This window comes from Lytechinus variegatus, chromosome 12, assembly GCF_018143015.1.
Source record: "Lytechinus variegatus isolate NC3 chromosome 12, Lvar_3.0, whole genome shotgun sequence".
Classification (NCBI taxonomy): domain Eukaryota; kingdom Metazoa; phylum Echinodermata; class Echinoidea; order Temnopleuroida; family Toxopneustidae; genus Lytechinus; species Lytechinus variegatus.
The window spans coordinates 27852216-27871318 of record NC_054751.1 but is presented as its reverse complement, the minus strand read 5'-3'; the positions used below and the strand labels follow the sequence as shown (position 1 = coordinate 27871318).

Below are 19103 nucleotides of genomic sequence, written 5' to 3'. Positions count from 1 at the left end.
TAACTCCTTCCTTCAAAACCGAGTTCTTAATCTTATCTTCTTTTTGTCAACTTTTAACAGAAGTTTAAAGGGATACTACAGGCAGAAGATATTTACCTCAATAAATAGATTAAAATTCACAGAGCAAAATGCTGAATATTTCATCAAAATCAGATAACAAATAAGTTACATGTATTGCTTTTTAATGATTTGCATTATTCCAGTAAAACAGTTCTAGCCATGTCTTCATGAATATTCATTAGGTGGGCTGATGATATCACATCTCCACTTTCCTTTTTCTTACATGTATGGTACATGTATAACATGAAATCATAATTTCATTTTTAAATGTGCACAATGATGTGTCTCCATAAGTTGCTGCTATTGTCAATGTTGTCAATCCAATTTTTTTATTTCTTACATGTACATGTAGTAGAAAATTTTTGAATAAATATAATTTCTTATAATAAAATACAGAAGAACAAGTGGGGAAATTATATCAGCCCACCTAATGACGAAATCATAACTTTTCACCAGAATAATGCAAATCTTTAAAATTCAATTTACTTTATTTGTTATCCGATTTTGATCAAGTTTCATCATTTTGCTCTGTGAATTTTTCTCAATTTATTGAGATATACTTACATGTATAAGTATCCTCAGCCCGGAGTATACCTTACAAAAGACAGCTTGCTACATGTATGTACTCGCAATCTGACAATGGACAGTGTACATGTAAATCCCTTATTTCACCAAATGGGGCATTTTTTTTTCTTTTTTGGTGAATGAACATTGTTCTCTTTAAAATTTATTAAAAAGGGCAGTGACATCATTTATGTATACATGTACACCATTTCAAAGCATTCTGGAACATCCCCTCTCTCAGAAATTCATTTCACATTTTTCAGTGGTTTTTTGGTGCCTGATCACAAATATCAATAGTTTGTTTCATGATGTTACACCAAAATTTGAAGAATTGCATATTAAGTTATTTTGAATCAACTTGCATATAGGGGTATTTACTTTGGATACATGAATGTACAAGCACCAAACAATGTATACATACATGTACATGTACACTGTAGATGCTAAGTCTATAGAAATAAAGTTTCCTATCATGCTGTAATAGTATCAACAAAATAAGAAATTTTAATGTATAAAAATGGATAATCGCTTTTCGAATTTCATTTCCTTTTTTTTCTAAAAACACTTTTTTTGCCGTCCATTTTTTGTTCTTTTTTTGTACAATTTGATGTTTTTATTTGTTTTCAAAAATACCTGTTGATGTATTGATTTCAAAGAAGATAAATTTTCTTGTGTATTTTGGAGTATTATACATGTATAGACTCTACAAATTTGGTTTCGTGTATGATATGTGCATGTAACCCTCATAATAGAAATAATTCAGCTTAATATTAAGGGATAAGAAAGTACAATGTTTTGCAGATTAAACATTCATGCTATGTAATGTGAAAGTCCTGTTAAAAACCAAACTGCTGTTTTATCTCACAAACTATTCTCAGCTAATCAGTTTCTATGCAATCTACTGCACTTGTGGTTTAATTCAGCTACTGTAAAAAAAATTGACGACATGTACATGTTTAGAATAATAATTAGTACCGGTATATCCAAGACCACTAAACCAACGATCATTTGAATAATCAATTGCATTAGAGAGAACTAATGTTCATTGCAATGCAAAGCTGATCGCATTAAATTCACAAACAGAACCTCTTTTGTTGTAAGTACATGTACTTTTTCTTTTAAAATTCCAACTGTGACATGGATATACATGTACACTGTATGATTAAAACCAGAATGTGAGATTTTTCCATTGTCAATGAGGAAATGACACTGCACTATAGAGGCACTGGTTAAATCCAACTTCTCAATGAATTCTTATTTGAAGTTGCTCATACCAAGAACTTTTTATGTCTGAAGCAACAAATTTATTCAAGCAGCTGTTCATTTCCTAAAGCGCTATAGAAAGTACAACAGAAATGTTGGCTTTGATGCCCGCTATTTTAAAGCTGCCCCAGGAGCGACCTTAGGTTAAAATTTTGACTCCCCCAACATGGTCTAAGATCATTGACCCTAAATGACATTTGACCTTGGTCATGTGACCTAAAACTCAGGCAGGATATTCAGTAATACTTGATTAACCTTATGTTCAAGTTCCATGAACTACATGTACATGTAGGTCCATATACTTTTTCTATTATGCTGTCGTTTCAAATACTCAACCTTCGGTTAAGATTTGATGTTGACTCCGCCTGCACCACTGGAAAAGCGGCGCCTAATATAGTCATTCTGCTATGCAGGTGAGACAAAAACTGAAACTTCCAGCCTTATAATACTCACCTAACCTTCGGTATACCAACACCTCCTTGTAATATTCTATACACCTTTCCTTCATAATTGAGCTGTGGATGTCTTGCCTTCGCTGACTCCATTTTGACTGCAATTTCCTGTAGAAAATAAATAAAAAGCATAGTGCAATTTTTCTATCAGTTGACATTTACAGACCCGAGTACTGTGTATTTAAAAGTGTGCCCTGAATCTAGTGTCAATGTCGGCTCTCTGCAAAATGATTCAAAACAAGTTGACACTGAAGAAATTGCTAACTATTACACTGCATAGTAAAAAAATATATTTCCTTTCAGAACACTTAGTATAATCTGTACGTGCCTGACAAATGGTCAAATTTTTGCCAAACAATCCCCAATTTTTTATGTACACTGAACAGTACATGTACATGAAGGGTGCACGTATGATGCACTAGTATAAACTAGACCTGAAATTTGAATGTTTTTAGGTCAAGGTCAATTCTATATTACAGCATAAATAGGACAAATAAAAAGGGCACAACAATGTCTATGGTCAGTGAATTGGGCATTGAGGTCAATCAATAGGGCATGGTATCGGACTCTTGGGTGGCTTTGCTAAGTTTGCTTTGTATTAATTCTAGCCCTGCATAATATCATTTTATGGTTATTAATTTGATGAAGTCTCTATTGCCGAAAAAGTACAAGTACTTGAAAATATCATTTACCTCTAAAAAAAGATATACTTATTTTCTGCTAACCATAAAATGAAATAAAATCAATCATAATTTCCCAATAAAAATTTAGGGCATTAATAAAATAACGGATCGTTTCACTTGAAAATCTAGATGGTGTGCATGGTACATTAAACTTAGAAAATATTATAGGCTTCCAAAGGGTAAGCCCCATTTGAATGGGTAATCGTCACTATAAACATGGGTAATCCCCAAAATGAATTTTGACATACTGTAATGCTGTCTTAATACACAAAGGCGAGGGATATAATAATGGCTAGCTTTTTACTGTGCTCTATAAAAGGAGCTTCCATGTTGCTCTGGGCAAATTAATATTTTCTTTCAATTTTTTTTTCAACAAAATGTTTATTGTAATCCAGTTGGGAACATACACTGTACACAAAGAAGGATTGGAAGTGCTTCTAACTTTCTGAATATTTCAAATTGAAAGGGTACATGGAACAGTATCACACTTTGTAGGTTTCGACATGGAGATAAAATGAGTATTTATTATCGAAAAGGAGATACCTTGTTTGAGTTTTACAAAGACAATTGAATGTAATGGTATATGTACATGTACATGTACATGCATGGCACACAAAAATTATACCAACTGATTTGGATTATGGCACTTCTTCATAGGATGTACACAACGTTCTCACCAGGGTCATTCTGACGCTTGGCGGCACGAAGAGACGCAAGCTATGCAGCTGCCTCGGTGCGTACCCCTCACGACCCAAAGTGGATTTCCTAATCGCCATAAAGATTGTTCAGCCACAATCACAGTAGACACATCCATAAATGAATATTAATTTCATTTGCTCCGAACATTGACTTCTTTTCGCCAATCCCCTTCCCCGTCCCTTCCTCACAAAGTCACAAACATCCCATCATTTTCATTTACATTGCCCATGACCACCCCATTATTCTCTCTCCTATACATGAATTAATTTCAAATGATATTTCATTTTAAATCGAAATTGTTAAGTACATGTACAACAAATTCATAAAGTGTTCAAGTGCTGTGATGACGAAAAACATTTCGTTTATTATTTGATTGGCAGACAAAGAGCAATAAAGAACAATAAAAATGTAAATACAATGTACATACAACTCACATTAAAAATGAGTAGTGATATGATAAAAAGTATGAATAATATTTTTTTAATTTTTACTTGTGAAAATTATAATAGATTCAATGAATATTTAAAAAAAATCAAATTAAATTAGTTTCTGACCCCATCTAAGTTTGGAAGACTCAGATCAAGGATTTTGATGCCATGTGCGATTTGTATGCTGTAATGTATACATGTACGTAGCTGATGTGGCGAGTGAGACAGAAATTGGTAAACACACCGTCGCAAAACTAATCCACACTTTCGAAAGATCGATGTAGAGATCAAGACATTGGAAATTATGGAGTAAATTCAGAATATAAAAGTGAATAAATCATTTTGCTGTAAGTAAATGAGTTGGACATTATGTCAATCCATTCCTTTGGCTTTGTCATTATTGACATGATCTTTGAATCATTTTCTCAATTCACTCTACGGCAGTGTCATTGGAAAAGCATTCATGTAAAGGCTGGGACTGGATGAAATTAAATTTCGATTGAATTTTATTTTTCACTCTTTATTTCACTTATTTTTGAGCGTATTTTCTACCATTTTTAACACGAAAATAATGTGAGCAATGCGATACGCAAACACTACGTGTAGGTAAACACAAGGGTAAACATCTTCGCGCTTCCTAAAAATAGAGTTTTGGCCCTCGAGTCGAATTGTATAACATACTTCGCTCTGAGTCAAACTGTCAAAGAAATCCCGGGAAGAAATCATGGACGAAATAATCGACAAGTTTATTTTAGGATCTGAAAAATATAATCCAGTTTTCGGTGTAGATCTACATGTAGGCCTGTTTTACAGTTGTTGGTCACAGTTGTTGGGGAAGTTAACGGGTGGCGGCTTTGCCCTGAAAATTTTCAGGGTAGTCGGCGTCCGCCCACCATGACGCGTGGTAGCGAGAACGTTGGATGTACATATCAAAATAGCTGTTTTTCCAGGAGTTTCCATTTTTCTTGCTCATTTGTCAGAGGTCAGGAAAGTGGGTAAGAAAGACTACATACATGTAATACATGAGTACACAGTACTCTAAAAAGAGAATGTACATGTACTCAACAGAAGAAGAAAATCTAGAAAACTGAGGACACAGTAATAAACCATGTGAGCTTGCTGTTCAGCATACATGTACATAAAATGTACTTTTTTGCCTAGACACCTCAAGCGTTACAAATGCAGCACTGTTCCGAAATCATGCATGATACCTGGTCTCCAGAGTATACCTTATGAGCAACTTCAGAGGGCCTAACCTTCATTCACTGTTTTATAGAAGACAAAGGGGAATTATGATCACTGTTTAAATACATGAATGTAAACTGTTAAAAGGAAAGTTGTGACAAAGTTTTGTTTATAAAAGGCCAGGTCCACCCCAACGAATAGTTGAGTTAAAATAATGAAAAAGAGAAAATCCAATTAACATAACACTTAAAATTTCATCCAATTCGGATGTAAAATAAGAAACTTACGACATTTTAAAGTTTCACTTATACTTCACAAAACAGTTTTATACACTCAGTGAAATGCAAACGAGAAAGTCGATGAAGTCCTGTCACTCCCTCACTGTTTTTGGTTTTTTTATTTAGATTTTTGAATTACACTGTATACAAAATTTCATTGTTTACAGATTTGACAGTAAGGACAAACTTGAATGAACCATGAATATCAATACAATGGTAATACTAGTGCTGCAAGTCAGGCAGCATGTTCGGGTTCGGTAGGGTTCGGCAATTTTTTTCCAAACTTTGGTTCGGTTCGGGGTTTGGCAATTTATTGCAATAAATGCCAAATTAAATTTAACATATAAAAAATCAAGATCGCCGACCCACTAACAAGTAATCTCCAGGATGATCTGTAATATATTTATAATAAATTTTTATTTCTAAAAAGAAAAGTTATGAAAATTGTTGAACTTTCTTTTGTTTTAATCTTTAAACAAAAAATAAATCATTTCTACTTTCATTTTTAAAATTAAAATAAAAAATCAAAAGAAAAAAATATTGATGAGAGAATAAGGACAGAAACAGAATTACAAAGATCAGAATATTTTTTTTCATGTTGTGCTTGTTGGATTTTCCTCTTTTTATTAAGAATTATATTTTTGTTGGGGTGGACTTATCCTTTCAGAATCAGAAGAAAAATTCAGAAATAGATTAACACAATCGTTTTGCCAATCGCTAGACCTAAGGCATTTTTGGTCTCTTTTGGTCAGTTGGTCTACAGGACTACATTTTGTTCCACTATGATGATTTGATGACTGAAGACGTATATTTGTTCTAAAGCCATTTCCTATTTGATTTCTTGGTATGAACAGCTACTTTGCAGTGGGGTTCGGGTCTGGTCAATACAATTTTGATTAATTCTACAAATTCCCCACCATTTTATTCCCCCTTTCCTTTCGTAAAATCGATTCTGATCGCTCCTATTGACACTGCGCCTACTCTCCCTCGCTTAGCATAAAAAAATATGCAATAATCTTAATATGTGCAAGGTGGTTGGTTTCAAAAGCGGTAGTCGATATGTGGTTAGCTCACTATCATGACTTTGATACTCAATTATACCCACCACTTTTACAAAAATTGTGATCGAGAACGACTGTATTTCGGCTTTGATCTCGATGTCATCATTCAAATTCTCTGTCGGGCATCACTTTTGGGAGAGGCTGAAGTTTGCTACCAAAATTATGCAAACATGCAGCAAATAAACAGGTGAGCTACCGCAGGCAAATACATAACCATGCCCATGTTAGATGATGTGCTGTGCTGTGCTGTAGTTACTGTAGGGAAAAAATCTCATAAAAATCCAACTAAATCTGTGTGATCCTTCATTTATTTGAAAAGTTGGTGGTCTTTTTGGATTTATTACATCCTAAAACACTTTCTGGAGAAATTTTAGCAAGATTTTGTTACTTGTTTTTGGAAATATTTTGCTTGATCTCAGGATCATTTCATCTCCAATTGTGAGTATTGCTACTGTGGTCCCAGACATATGTTTTGGAGTCTGCCTGAGTGACAAACCTGAACACTGTTGGTCAACACTTAACTGCCTCAACTGAGCTGTACACATATGGAATTGATCCTAAACACATTCTGGATGAATTTGGCAGGATTTGTTTGCTTGTGTTTTTGAATTTTTTACTAGTCTTCTAACCTATAATAGTCCTATTGCTACTATTCTACTTCCAGACATAGGTTTTAAAAGGAAGAAAGACTACCTGAGTGACAGACCACGAACATTTGTTTGTTGGCCAACACTGAACAGCTTTAATTAGCTGCTTAACTGCTGTAATTAGCTACATACAGAGTTAGTTGTAATCTTTCAAATATGAGATCTCAGAGTCAGAAAAAAGCACCGGAACAACAATCTACCAAAACACCATCCCAAGTATGTTCTGATCTTAAGTGTAATACATGTAAAACTCTTGTGTCTGCCCTCGTTGGATGTGATTTATGTGACACATGGGTGTGCTGGAAATGCTCACACTTGTCAAAGGCTATGTTTGGTGAAATAGGAAAATTTGATAATGTTCACTGGTATTGCACCAATTGCTTAACAAAAGTTGATACCTTACTCCTGAATGCTGAGAGAGGACATAATGACAAGGAAAAGAATCAACAAGAGCAGATAATGAAAATTGAAAATGCAATACTATCTCTTGAATCTAAGATACACAATGTGCAAACAAGTTGTGAGAAGTTACTGGATAATCAGAGAAATGTGGAAGCTAAGCATGTCACAGAAATTGATGCTCAAGCGATGAAATCGCCAAGTAATAAGAGACCTTTGCTATATTCTGAAGTGCTCAAAGAAAGTAACAAAGAGGCTGATCATATGGCACTCCTTGAAGAGTATGCTGACAGAGAAAGAAGAGGGAAAAATCTCATCATTCACAATGTTCCAGAGAATGAAAATGAAGATCCCAAAGTCAGGCGAAAGGAAGATGCTGACCTTGTGCATGCAATCATCAAGGATGAACTATTGATTCAAGATATAGAGGTGAAAAAGGTAGTGAGACTTGGTGGTAGAAATCAAAACCAGGCTGTACGACCAAGGCTACTTCTAGTTGAGGTTGAAGGACCTAGAGATAGAGTATTGGCTACGGCAAAAAATCTACGGCACTCAGAAAGATGGAATAATGTCTACATAGATCCAGATCGAACCCCACAGCAAAGGGTACAGCACAAAGAGCTACGATCTGAACTAAAGAGGAGAAGAGAGGCAGGTGAAAGAAACATAGTGATAAGATTGGACAAGATAATACAATCCCAAAGTAAACCCATGAGAAAAGGTAGACGACAGCATGTTGTACAAGAAACTATTGAACATGAGAACATCAACATCCAGTCAGATTCCCCTACTGTTGGGAGTGATGGTGCTTGTGGCTTTTGACTAACTCAAAGCATTAACAACAGTGTAGGAACTGAATGGATAGATATGGAGGAAGAACATATTGGTGAGTTTGATTATGAAACTGAAATTGCAAAGTCATCAACCTTTGATACAATCAAAGATACAGAAAACAATTCTTTTTCTGAGGACACCGAAACAGAGAGTGAAACTGAGTCTGAAAATGCAGAAATCGATTTTGATACAGAATCATCTGATGTAGAGACAGATAGTGAGACATTCTCAGAGGATACAGACAATGAGAGCGAAAGAAACTTGGATAATACCAAAATAGACAATGAAGAAGACTCGGATGATACAGAGACAGACAGTGAAAGAGGCTCAAAGGATGATACTGACACAACTCCAAGGTTGAAGCAGCTGAAAATACTGTACACCAATAGTGATAATCTTCTCAATAAAATGGATGAACTGTTATTATTAGTTGAAGAACATAAACCGGATATTATATCTGTTTGTGAAAGCCTTCCAAAAAATTGTGTGGTTCAACCAACACCGCAAAACTTTCAGTTAAACAACTATGTCACCTTTACAAACATTGGAGAAGAAAATGTCCGTGGAATTGTCACATATGTTCATGAAAGTTTTGCAGATCAGGTTAGAGAAGTCAGTTATGCTGCAAATTTCACTGAATGTGTTTGGGTCAAGGTGCGACTGAGAGGAAAAGACTCTTTGATACTGGGAAGTATATATCGCAGCCCAACTTCTAGTAGAGATGATGCCAGCTCAGAAAAATTGAGCGAACTACTACGAGAAGTCACAAATGGAAATCCCTCTCATCTTCTAGTCATGGGTGACTTCAACTATCCCAATATTAATTGGGAAAATTGGACATCTCATAGTTCCAATGAACAGTTGTTTATAGATTGTCTCAGTGACTGTTTCTTGTATCAACACGTCAACGAGCATACTCGTTATCGCACAGGACAGCAGCCAAGTATCCTAGACCTTCTAATTACCAATGATGAAGGAACTATAGATGAAGTATCATACCTACCTGGCCTTGGACTTAGTGATCACATGTGCATCCTATTCAATATGAATCTATACATTGAATCGACATCTGGTAAAGGAGAACGGTATCGTTACCATAAAGGAGACTATCAGGCAATAAACAATGCAATGATGGTTGTGGACTGGGATGAAGAAATGAATCAAATGAATGTAGATGAAGCATGGAATTTCTTCTCATGTAGTCTTCAAACTGCCATTGACCAATGTATTCCAAAATCTAAGGGAATTCGATTGAAGAAGAAGAAATTATGGATGACGAGGAAAGCTCTGAAGCAACAGCGTAAGAAATACAAGTCCTGGAAAAGATTTAGAGATGGTGGACGAGCAAATATGATTGACTACAGAAAATCCAGATGTGAAGCTATCAAACTGCGTAAGATGACAAGAAATCTCAGAAGGAAGTTTGAAAAAGACATTGCCCTAAATGTCAAGGCAAACCCAAAGGCCTTTTGGAAGTATGTGAACAGTTCCCTGAAGTATCGTTCAAAATGTGGAGTGATGCAGAACAATCAAGGAATAACTGCTGAGAGTGATGAAGAAAAGGTAGAATTGTTCAACGCCTTCTTCAGCAGTGTCTTTACAGAAGAAGATTTAGAGCAAGTCCCATTGCTAGATCACAGACACAGAGGGAACATGTTGTCTGATGTAGAAGTAAGGACAAGCATGGTAAAGAACAAACTCAAAATGCTGAAGACCTGTAAGGCAGCAGGACCTGATGGGTTTCACCCAAAAGTTCTGAGAGAAACGGCAGAAACGCTATGTGTACCCCTTACACTCATCTTCAGGAAGTCACTGAAAGAGGGTGTCCTCCCACAGGCATGGAAAGATGCCAACATAACACCCATTCACAAAAAAGGTAGCCGCAGTGCTGTAGAGAACTACAGACCAATTAGTCTAACTTCAGTCATTTGCAAGATTTTGGAATCAATTATACGAGATGCTGTTGTTAAGCACCTTGTTGAGAATGATGTCCTGCATGACTCCCAGCATGGATTTCTCCCAAGTAGATCATGTGTCACACAGCTGTTAGAAGTCATGGAGCTCTGGACGTCAACTCTTGATGAAGGATACAAAGTGGATGCAATCTATCTCGACTTCAGTAAAGCTTTTGACTCCGTGCCTCACCAGCGGCTCATGAATAAACTTGAGTCATATGGTATTACAGGTTGTATCAAGAATTGGCTACGTAGTTTCCTTTTAAGACGCAGACAGAGAGTTGCCCTTAATGGAAAAGTTTCTCGGTGGAGGCCCGTCCAAAGTGGAATTCCGCAGGGAAGTGTTCTCGGCCCCACCTTGTTTGTGATCTTCATCAATGACCTGCCTGAAGTTGTCGACAGCATTGTCAAGATTTATGCAGATGACACAAAACTATTTCGTGAAATCAAGCAAAGGAGTGACTGTGACCGACTTCAGGATGATCTAGATAAGCTGGTGGAGTGGTCAGAGAAATGGCAACTAAACTTCAATGCATCTAAGTGTAAGTCTCTTCACATAGGAAAGCAGAGCATACACTTTCAGTACCAGATTGATGACACTGTGCTTGAAAAAGTCAGCGAAGAGAGAGACCTAGGAGTTATCATTGACTCTGACTTGAAGTTCCACTCCCATGTTGCAAGTGCCGTACTGAAAGCCAACCGTGTACTTGCTCTGATCAGGCGTACTTTCATTTATAGAGATAAAGATACCATTGTTAAATTGTACAAAGCATTGGTGAGACCTATTCTTGAGTATGGAAATGCTATTTGGCACCCAAGGTATGTCTGTGACCTTAAAGCCATTGAAAAAGTTCAGCGACGTGCGACCAAGTTGGTGCCATCATTGAAAGATCAAGAATACAGTAGAAGGCTTCGTTCCTTGAAGTTACCTTCCATTCAGTACAGAATGCGAAGAGGGGATATGATACAGACGTACAAGATCATCAATGGCATTGATGATTTGAACAAGGACATGTTCTTCACATCTGCATCAACTCAGACGACACGTGGACATCTATGCAAATTGTATGTGAGGAGAAGCAGACTGGATGTTAGAAAAAATACTTTCAGTGCCAGAGTTGTAAATGACTGGAACTCCTTGCCGGCAGAGATAGTTACTGCATCAACGTTGAACAGATTCAAGTCACAGTTAGACAAGTTTTGGTCTGCAGTGCAATATGCTCACCCATGGGAATAGTAACTCTAGCACAGCACACAGGCACACATTATTTTAATAGTTAGATGAAGATAGCAACAGTGATAGACCTGGAAACACGACTGCATAATTAATTGCATTTTTCCAGTAGATCCGGTAATAAGGTAATAAGATAAGATTCGGACACTAATTACAGTCCATATCAAAACTATGGCGAAGTCAGTCAAGTGAAGTGATGTCTGACCGAGTATTTGAATGATAACGTTGAAATCGGACCCGAATTACAGGCATTCCCGATCGCAATATTTGAAAAAGTGGTGGGCATACTGTTTATTGACCTCGAAATGGCTTCATTTACACGCCCGGGGTGGACTCAAACCCACGATCTTTGGTTCGATGGGCGGTTTACCGACTGAGCCAACTTCGCTCTCCAGTGAAGTTGCGCGACAGCCGAAGCAAGTCACTGTTTTTTCCCGTTTTGGTGCATTTCAGGCCAAAACAGAATAATAAATAATCTTTATTTTGGTAGGATGGGGGGTCAGGTGTTCGGACACTTATCTTTTTGAAGCCTTTTTTTTGTCTGTGGATTACACTAAAAATTACTTGTAATCATCTTCTATTTTGATCTTTATAATATTTCCTAATATTTTGTACTAAAAATTGATGAAACTTTGCTTGTAATTTTTTCCAAATGGCTTTCTAAAATTGGTCGTCCGGACAAACAACCCATCTGGTCACACAACAACCGGGTATACATTAATACAATTCTTTTTACCGTATATATTTTAATAACAAAAATCAACAATGAGCCCCGTCGGGGAGATTTTGCAATGGTTGCTGCACGATAGTGATAAATTTAAAAAAATTTAAAATGTTTAAAAACTCCTCGAATCGAAACAGACGGCTGCCAGCTGTCTAAAGTAACGACCGTTAGGAATTTGTCACCAGTCTATTCACTGCTGAGTGCTGTTCATTCTGAATGTTGGCTGTTGCACTTGCAATGAATGAATTTCAATGTAGCTTTGCCTTTGATTGAATTATTGACACTGAGATTCAATTTCAGGGCCAACAATTTTAACAACACAATAAAACCAAGAATTAATCAACAATTCACCCTGATCATTTTCATCACATCAATAAAATGACAAATTAAGTTTCTGACTTTGCGTGCAACATTGTAAAACCTACTTCGCCATTGCCAACGTTGATTCCTAAATAAATATCGCCGAATGATCCACTTCCAATTTTCCGAACGAGCTTGTATTTGCCCCCTCCGACCAAGTATTCTGCCTTCTGTCCTTGGCTTCCAGCGCTCGACATGATGGCTAATGTGCCCAGGAACTTCTCAATATTAATGTTTTTCTCAAACTACAATCTTATCACGTAGAATTTCCAGTCATTTTTAGATTTTCCATTCGGATTTTTCTGTGTTTCGTCGCAGAGTTGTCGCCAGTGAAATATCACTCATCACACACGGAAGTAGATGAGGGGATGATGGGAAGGTTCACCGTAGAAACGTACCTCATCGAGTGAGTGCGTTTTCAATCGTCGAAGCCTTTTGTTGTACAACTTTATAAAAATCAATTTGGGGTCAATACAATAGGTTCTTCCAAATGAAGTCCTCCCTGAACAGGAAATCGATTGTAACATTCTTTATGACATCTTGCTCCAGTATTCTAAAGTTGATAGGGAACGACCTAAATGCCAAAGGTGACTTTTGTTTCTTTTCTTTTGCTACACTACTATAAAAGTCATAAGGGGCAACCCCCCCCCTGTCGCCGAATATGAAAAGATATTTTTTCTCAATTAATTGCTAGGCTTAGACATTTTCACGGCACAATAATTTCTTCAAGTTACACTCGTTATCATAAAAAATTTCTTTGCTGTATTTACGTTATCATTGGCGTAATGAGTAAAAAAAAAATAGGGGACTAGATATAATTGCAAAAGCAAGCCAGCAAAAATATCATCCTTTAATTCGTGTTACGAAAATCCAATGTTATGATAGGTTTTGGCATATAATATTCAGAAAATGACATCATATTTCACCCTTATCTCTTTCCTTTTGTTTTTTTTTCTTGGTCGTGAAAATTTTGAGGGGCAAGCGCCCCCCCCCCCCCTAGCCCCTACATGATCTTTATTTCATGGTTGATAACAGTCTACTTGATTCAATTTAGCATCATTGAATTGGTTGCTTTTCGACCTCGTTTCTTATATAAACTTTACTTCGAAGCTCATTCAATCTCAATATCACTTTGACAGAGCCCCTATTGTATATAACTATTAAATTTATCTTCGCAATCAGTACCCCTCTTTTGCCCCCCTCACCCTTGTAACCCACTAAAAAATATAGGGGCTCAAATATGAGCCATACGGTGCAATAACCACTGATTTATGCACTTTTAAGGTGCAGTTAGCTTCATCAGGAGCAGAGTTGTACATTTTCAGTGTGCAAAAGATGGCAAAAATGTACATTTTTTGTGGCCTTTTTTTCAATTAAGGTGCAATTACACCCAAAGGATTGTGTTTGTAGGTGTTTCATTATTTTGGCGTGCAAACTTGATGTCAATTTAGAATAAAAGTTTTCGGAGTAAATACCCCCTCCCCCACCCCCAAAAAAAAGGTGAACAGGAGAAAAGGAAAAGCAAAGGGTGTTTCTCTCTTGAAATATTTTTTTCTCAAAAGAGTAATAAGCTACAATAGACAAGTTCTGTCTGTCTGCATTTCCCCCTCTCTTTCCTCTCCTCTCTCCCCCTCTCTCTCTCATTTGGAAAAAAATACTTCAGCGCTTCGCGCAGGAAAATGACAAAATGCACCTTTAATTTTTTTGCCATTTTTTTTCTCTATTCCTCTTTTCCCCTCCTCGGTTAGAACCAGCAACTATAAAAGTATACATTCTGATATCCAATTAGACCGACGTATCAAAAGTCAACTGTCCTTACTCCCTTTCAAAGTGATAACACGGAAGTTATACATGAAACATTTGTTTACTTTGATTTGTTTGTTTTTAATTTTATTACTGCGTTCTAAATAATATACAATATGATTTTTTTACATATACAATATACAAAATAATCCATATTATAAACAATGTACATGTACATAAAGAATACAAATAACGATGTGAGCAGTTTTTAAAGGACAAGTCCATCCGAACAAAAAGTTATTTTAATAAAAAGAAAAAAATCCAACGAGCATAACACTGAAAATTTCATCGAAATCGGATGTAAAATAAGAAAGTTATTACATTTTAAATTTTTGCTCAATTTCATACACAGTCATATTATGCACATCCTGGTCGGTATGCAATATGGGGAGACTGATGACGTCATCTACTCACTATTTCTTTTGTATTTCATTATATGAAATATTAATTTTCTATTTTTTTTCCTCATTGTAATTCTTCCATGAACATGTGGAATTAGCATTATGTATATGGTTCAGTCAAGTTGGTCCTTATTGTCAAATCTGTAAAAAAAAATTAAATGAATAATTTAAACAATAACAAAAACAAATGGTGAATGAGAGACATCATCGTCTGTCTCATTTGCATGTCACTGCATTCTGCAAAATAATATTATCAATGTTTTGTGAAAAATAAGAGAAATTTTAAAATGTCATAATTTTCTTATTTTACATTCGATTTCGATAAAATTTTTAATGTTATGCCAAAAATATTTTTCTTTATTTATTCAAATCAACATTTTTTTTTGCTCAGATAGACTTCACTTGATCTATAGAGGGAAACATTTCCTGCCGCGGGCCCACGATTTATTGGGCAAATCACTCCTCCACCATAAAATCGTGGATAATTATGCGTTTGCTTTGCGGGACCTCCTTCTCCTCCTCGTCCTCCATTTCCTTCTCCTCCTCATCCGTTTTTTTTTCTTCTCCTAGATGAGGGGAGGGTAATAGAATTATGAATCCTTTAACAGTGCCACCTCAAGTAAGTTCTTTTGATAACGCAAAACATGAGGCAAATGGGGGCATGATTTGAGCACGAAGCACGAGCTTCGTGCTTCAATCCGACAGTCACTGAGGAACTACTAATAACTTAGCCAATTAAAATAAAAATATAGTTGTCAAACAAAAATGTGAAACGCTCCCCAGTGAGTGTTAACAATATAAAATGAACGATGTTCTAACAGTTAACGTTGATGGCGCAAGTGGATTGTCCCAAGTAGAGTACCTACATATAGGTACTCTAGTCCCAATTAAGGCCCTATTAAATTATTAGAGTATACCAATTTTATCTTTATGTTTGGATTTTTTTTCGTCATAATACAATACCGCATTATTACAAGTGTTCTCTGTTTGTATTATGGTTGTGATAATTTATGTTAAAAAATATTTATCATAATGTACAATATTTTTTGGTTATGTATGTACTTCACTATATTTTATTTATCACCCTTGTATGAATGAAAATGTGATATTTTCTGAATAAAGGCTAAAAAGTATTAGGAAAATGTATGTATATATTAGTACTCATATTTGTCCATTACTGATTTCTGATGGTGGATTCAAAGACAGCTTCTTAATATGAACTTCCAAAAGACTGTGGAGACGAAAGAAAAATGTTTAAAAATTGTTTTAAGTGATGTTTATTCTTCCTCTTAAAATAATCCCACAAATTCAGATTTAATCAATATTATCTCAAAAGTCGTATATACATCAAAGGATAATAATATGTAAAACAAACAAATTATAAATCAGAATCAAAATCGGATGTGAAATATATTGCATTTTAAATTTTCGCCCAATTTCACAAATAATACATCCTGGTCTGTATATGCAAATGAGGGGACTGATGACATAATCCGCTCACTATTTCTTGTGTATTTCTTTATAAGAAATATAAAATATTTCAATTTTCTTCCCAAAGTTGTATTCCTCCCAGAAAAACGTTGGATTACCGTTGTTAGAACATTTTGTGGTTACGTCGATTGGTCATTGTCAAATCTGTAAAAAATGAAATATTTTTTAATCCAAACAACACAAAACAAAAGAAATTGTGAGTGAGGGACATCATCGACTCTCTCATTTGCATATCCCTGACTGTTTTGAAAAAAAGCGAAATTTTAGAATTTCATAACTATCTTAATCTCATTTTACATCTGATTATGATGAAACTTTCTGCATTACATTTGTTTGATTTTTCTCAATTTATTCAAATCAAAATGGGATGGACTTGACCTTGAAGGGCTATTCCCCCTGGCCTAGAGCTAGGCAATCTATTTCTAGGGGCCCTTCTATTATGTAATACAAATTAAATTGATAAAGGCCATTAAGGGGATGCTCCTAGCTTAACTTCTAAATAAGAATAAAGCAAAATACTGAAAATAGCAAATAGCGAAGTTTTAAAGATTAGCAATACTGTTTTGAAAACAGTTCGTCATGAATGTTCATATTGGTTGATGATGTTCCCGGGGGGCCACTTCCATTCACGAGTGGATACCATGCGCGACCATGGGGTCTCGAAAAGCACCCTAAACACGTAATTTCCATTTTCTGAAAATACACCCCTTAACAAGTATTGGCGTGTGAAACCCTACCCTTAACAAGTATTGGAAACAAAACGATACTCTTGGCAAATATTCCCTGAAATGAACCCCTAAACAAGTACAGGAATGTTTTATTGTTACGGGTACTTCGGTCGTCGGCTTTACCTTATTTGGTTTAGTACGACCCCACCTTCTATATACACCTCGCTCAAATCAGACTCTAAACACGAAGTTTTGGGGCAAAAAGGACATCCTTTATAAAACATTTTAATTTTATTTTATCATCCCCGCATATTCGACCCTAAATACGTAATTTTCCTAGCGAAATAGATACCCTTTTTTCATTATTTTTGTGTTTTTGACACCCTTATCACGTTACGGACGTAACGTGCCCTATCGTGAAAAAGACATCCTTTTTACGTGTTTTTTTGGTCGCGCATGGTATCCACTCGCCAATGTAAGTGCCCCCCGGATGATTTTACATCTCTATACTTCCCTTTGTCTTATGCTATGATATCATATTTTTTTGTGTGAATTATGTCTTAAAGGGGAATGAAACCTTTGGAACAAATAGGCTTGTGTAGAAACAAAAAAATCAAAGAATAAGAATAAAGAAAGTTTGAGAGAAATCGGACAAATAATGAAAAAGTTATGAGCATTTTAATATTGCAATCACTAATGCTATGGAGATCCTCCCATTGGCAATGCGTCAAGGATGTCTGATGTCACTGATGAACAACTTTCCCTTTGGTGGACTATGAAATACCCTCAAAATGTCACTTTTTGCTTTTTCTTATGATACAAACTCTTTATCCATGATGTATTCTTAAAAAATATGTATTACATGCCCTCATGTAGAAAGAACACATGATCTATGGATAGATGTGATAAAAGAGGCAATTCAAGTGAAATATATACTAAAGTAATGGGGAGAGTCGTTCACAAGTGACATCACACATCTTTGTCCTATTGCCAATTTGCTATCTCTATTGATTGCAATATTCAATTGCTCATAACTTTCTCATTATTTGTCTGATTTTTCTCAAACTTTTGTTGATCTGTTTCTTTGATTTTTCTGCTTTCACACAAGCTATCTTGTTCCAATGATTTCATTCACCTTTAATTTCTTTTAGGATACGCTGCAGCAATGTAGTACTACTTATTGCACTTAATCAGTTGTTATCCCAAGTCATGGTTCTTGAAGGAACAAATCTGAATAAACCTAATTTCATATAATGAAATACAAAAGAACAAGTGGGAATATGATATCATCAGTTTTCTCATTGAATATTCATGAAGACATGCCTGCTAATATGTTTCATCGGGAGAATGATTCAATACCTTTGTTATTCCTTGTCGGCTGATTTTAATTTTAAGTGTTTTGTTTATCTGAATTTCCTTGATTTGTTCAAATCATATTGTTTTCAGCATGGAGTAAAACTGCGGTGTGATCAACATACAGAGCATTCATAAATTCTTTCCTTTCATATAAAATTAATTGGAAAATTGTTTCTGCAAACTATGTACGATAATACGGGGGGGGGGAGACAAAACATCTTCGTATACCCTAGTGGGTGGAAGAAGCAATGTGCCCCTCCCCCCCCCCCCGTACCCGGATAGTTATGTCACCCATTTAATCCGGGATTACTAATCCAAAACTTGTGTGGTGTAATACCTGAAACCTCTTTGGAAAAGCTTGTCTGCTCCCACACCATTCATCAGGGGCGTGCAGCTCCCTACAACAATAGGACTGCATGCTATGCTAGCGTGTGCAGGCGTACAATAACAACCAGGGCGCAATCAGTCCTTTTGACTTTATTATCAGATATGTCTAATTCATTTAAAAGCTTTCAGCCATCACATCCACGTCAATTTCTCCATAATTTTTATTTAGAT

General features: G+C 35.8%; 1 protein-coding gene across 1 annotated transcript in view; it reads right to left on the bottom strand.

Annotated features, from left to right (window-relative positions):
* The window catches only part of LOC121424749 (casein kinase I-like), a 38784-nt gene extending 25580 nt beyond the window's left edge, over positions 1 to 13204 (bottom strand). The window contains exons 1-2 of the mRNA XM_041620514.1: positions 12892 to 13204; positions 2341 to 2447 (exon numbers count right to left, since the gene is read on the bottom strand). Coding sequence (XP_041476448.1) covers positions 2341 to 2447; positions 12892 to 13023 — 239 coding nt within the window. The 5' untranslated portion in view covers positions 13024 to 13204. The remainder of the gene's footprint in view (positions 1 to 2340; positions 2448 to 12891) is intronic.
* Positions 13205 to 19103: the final 5899 nt, after the last annotated feature.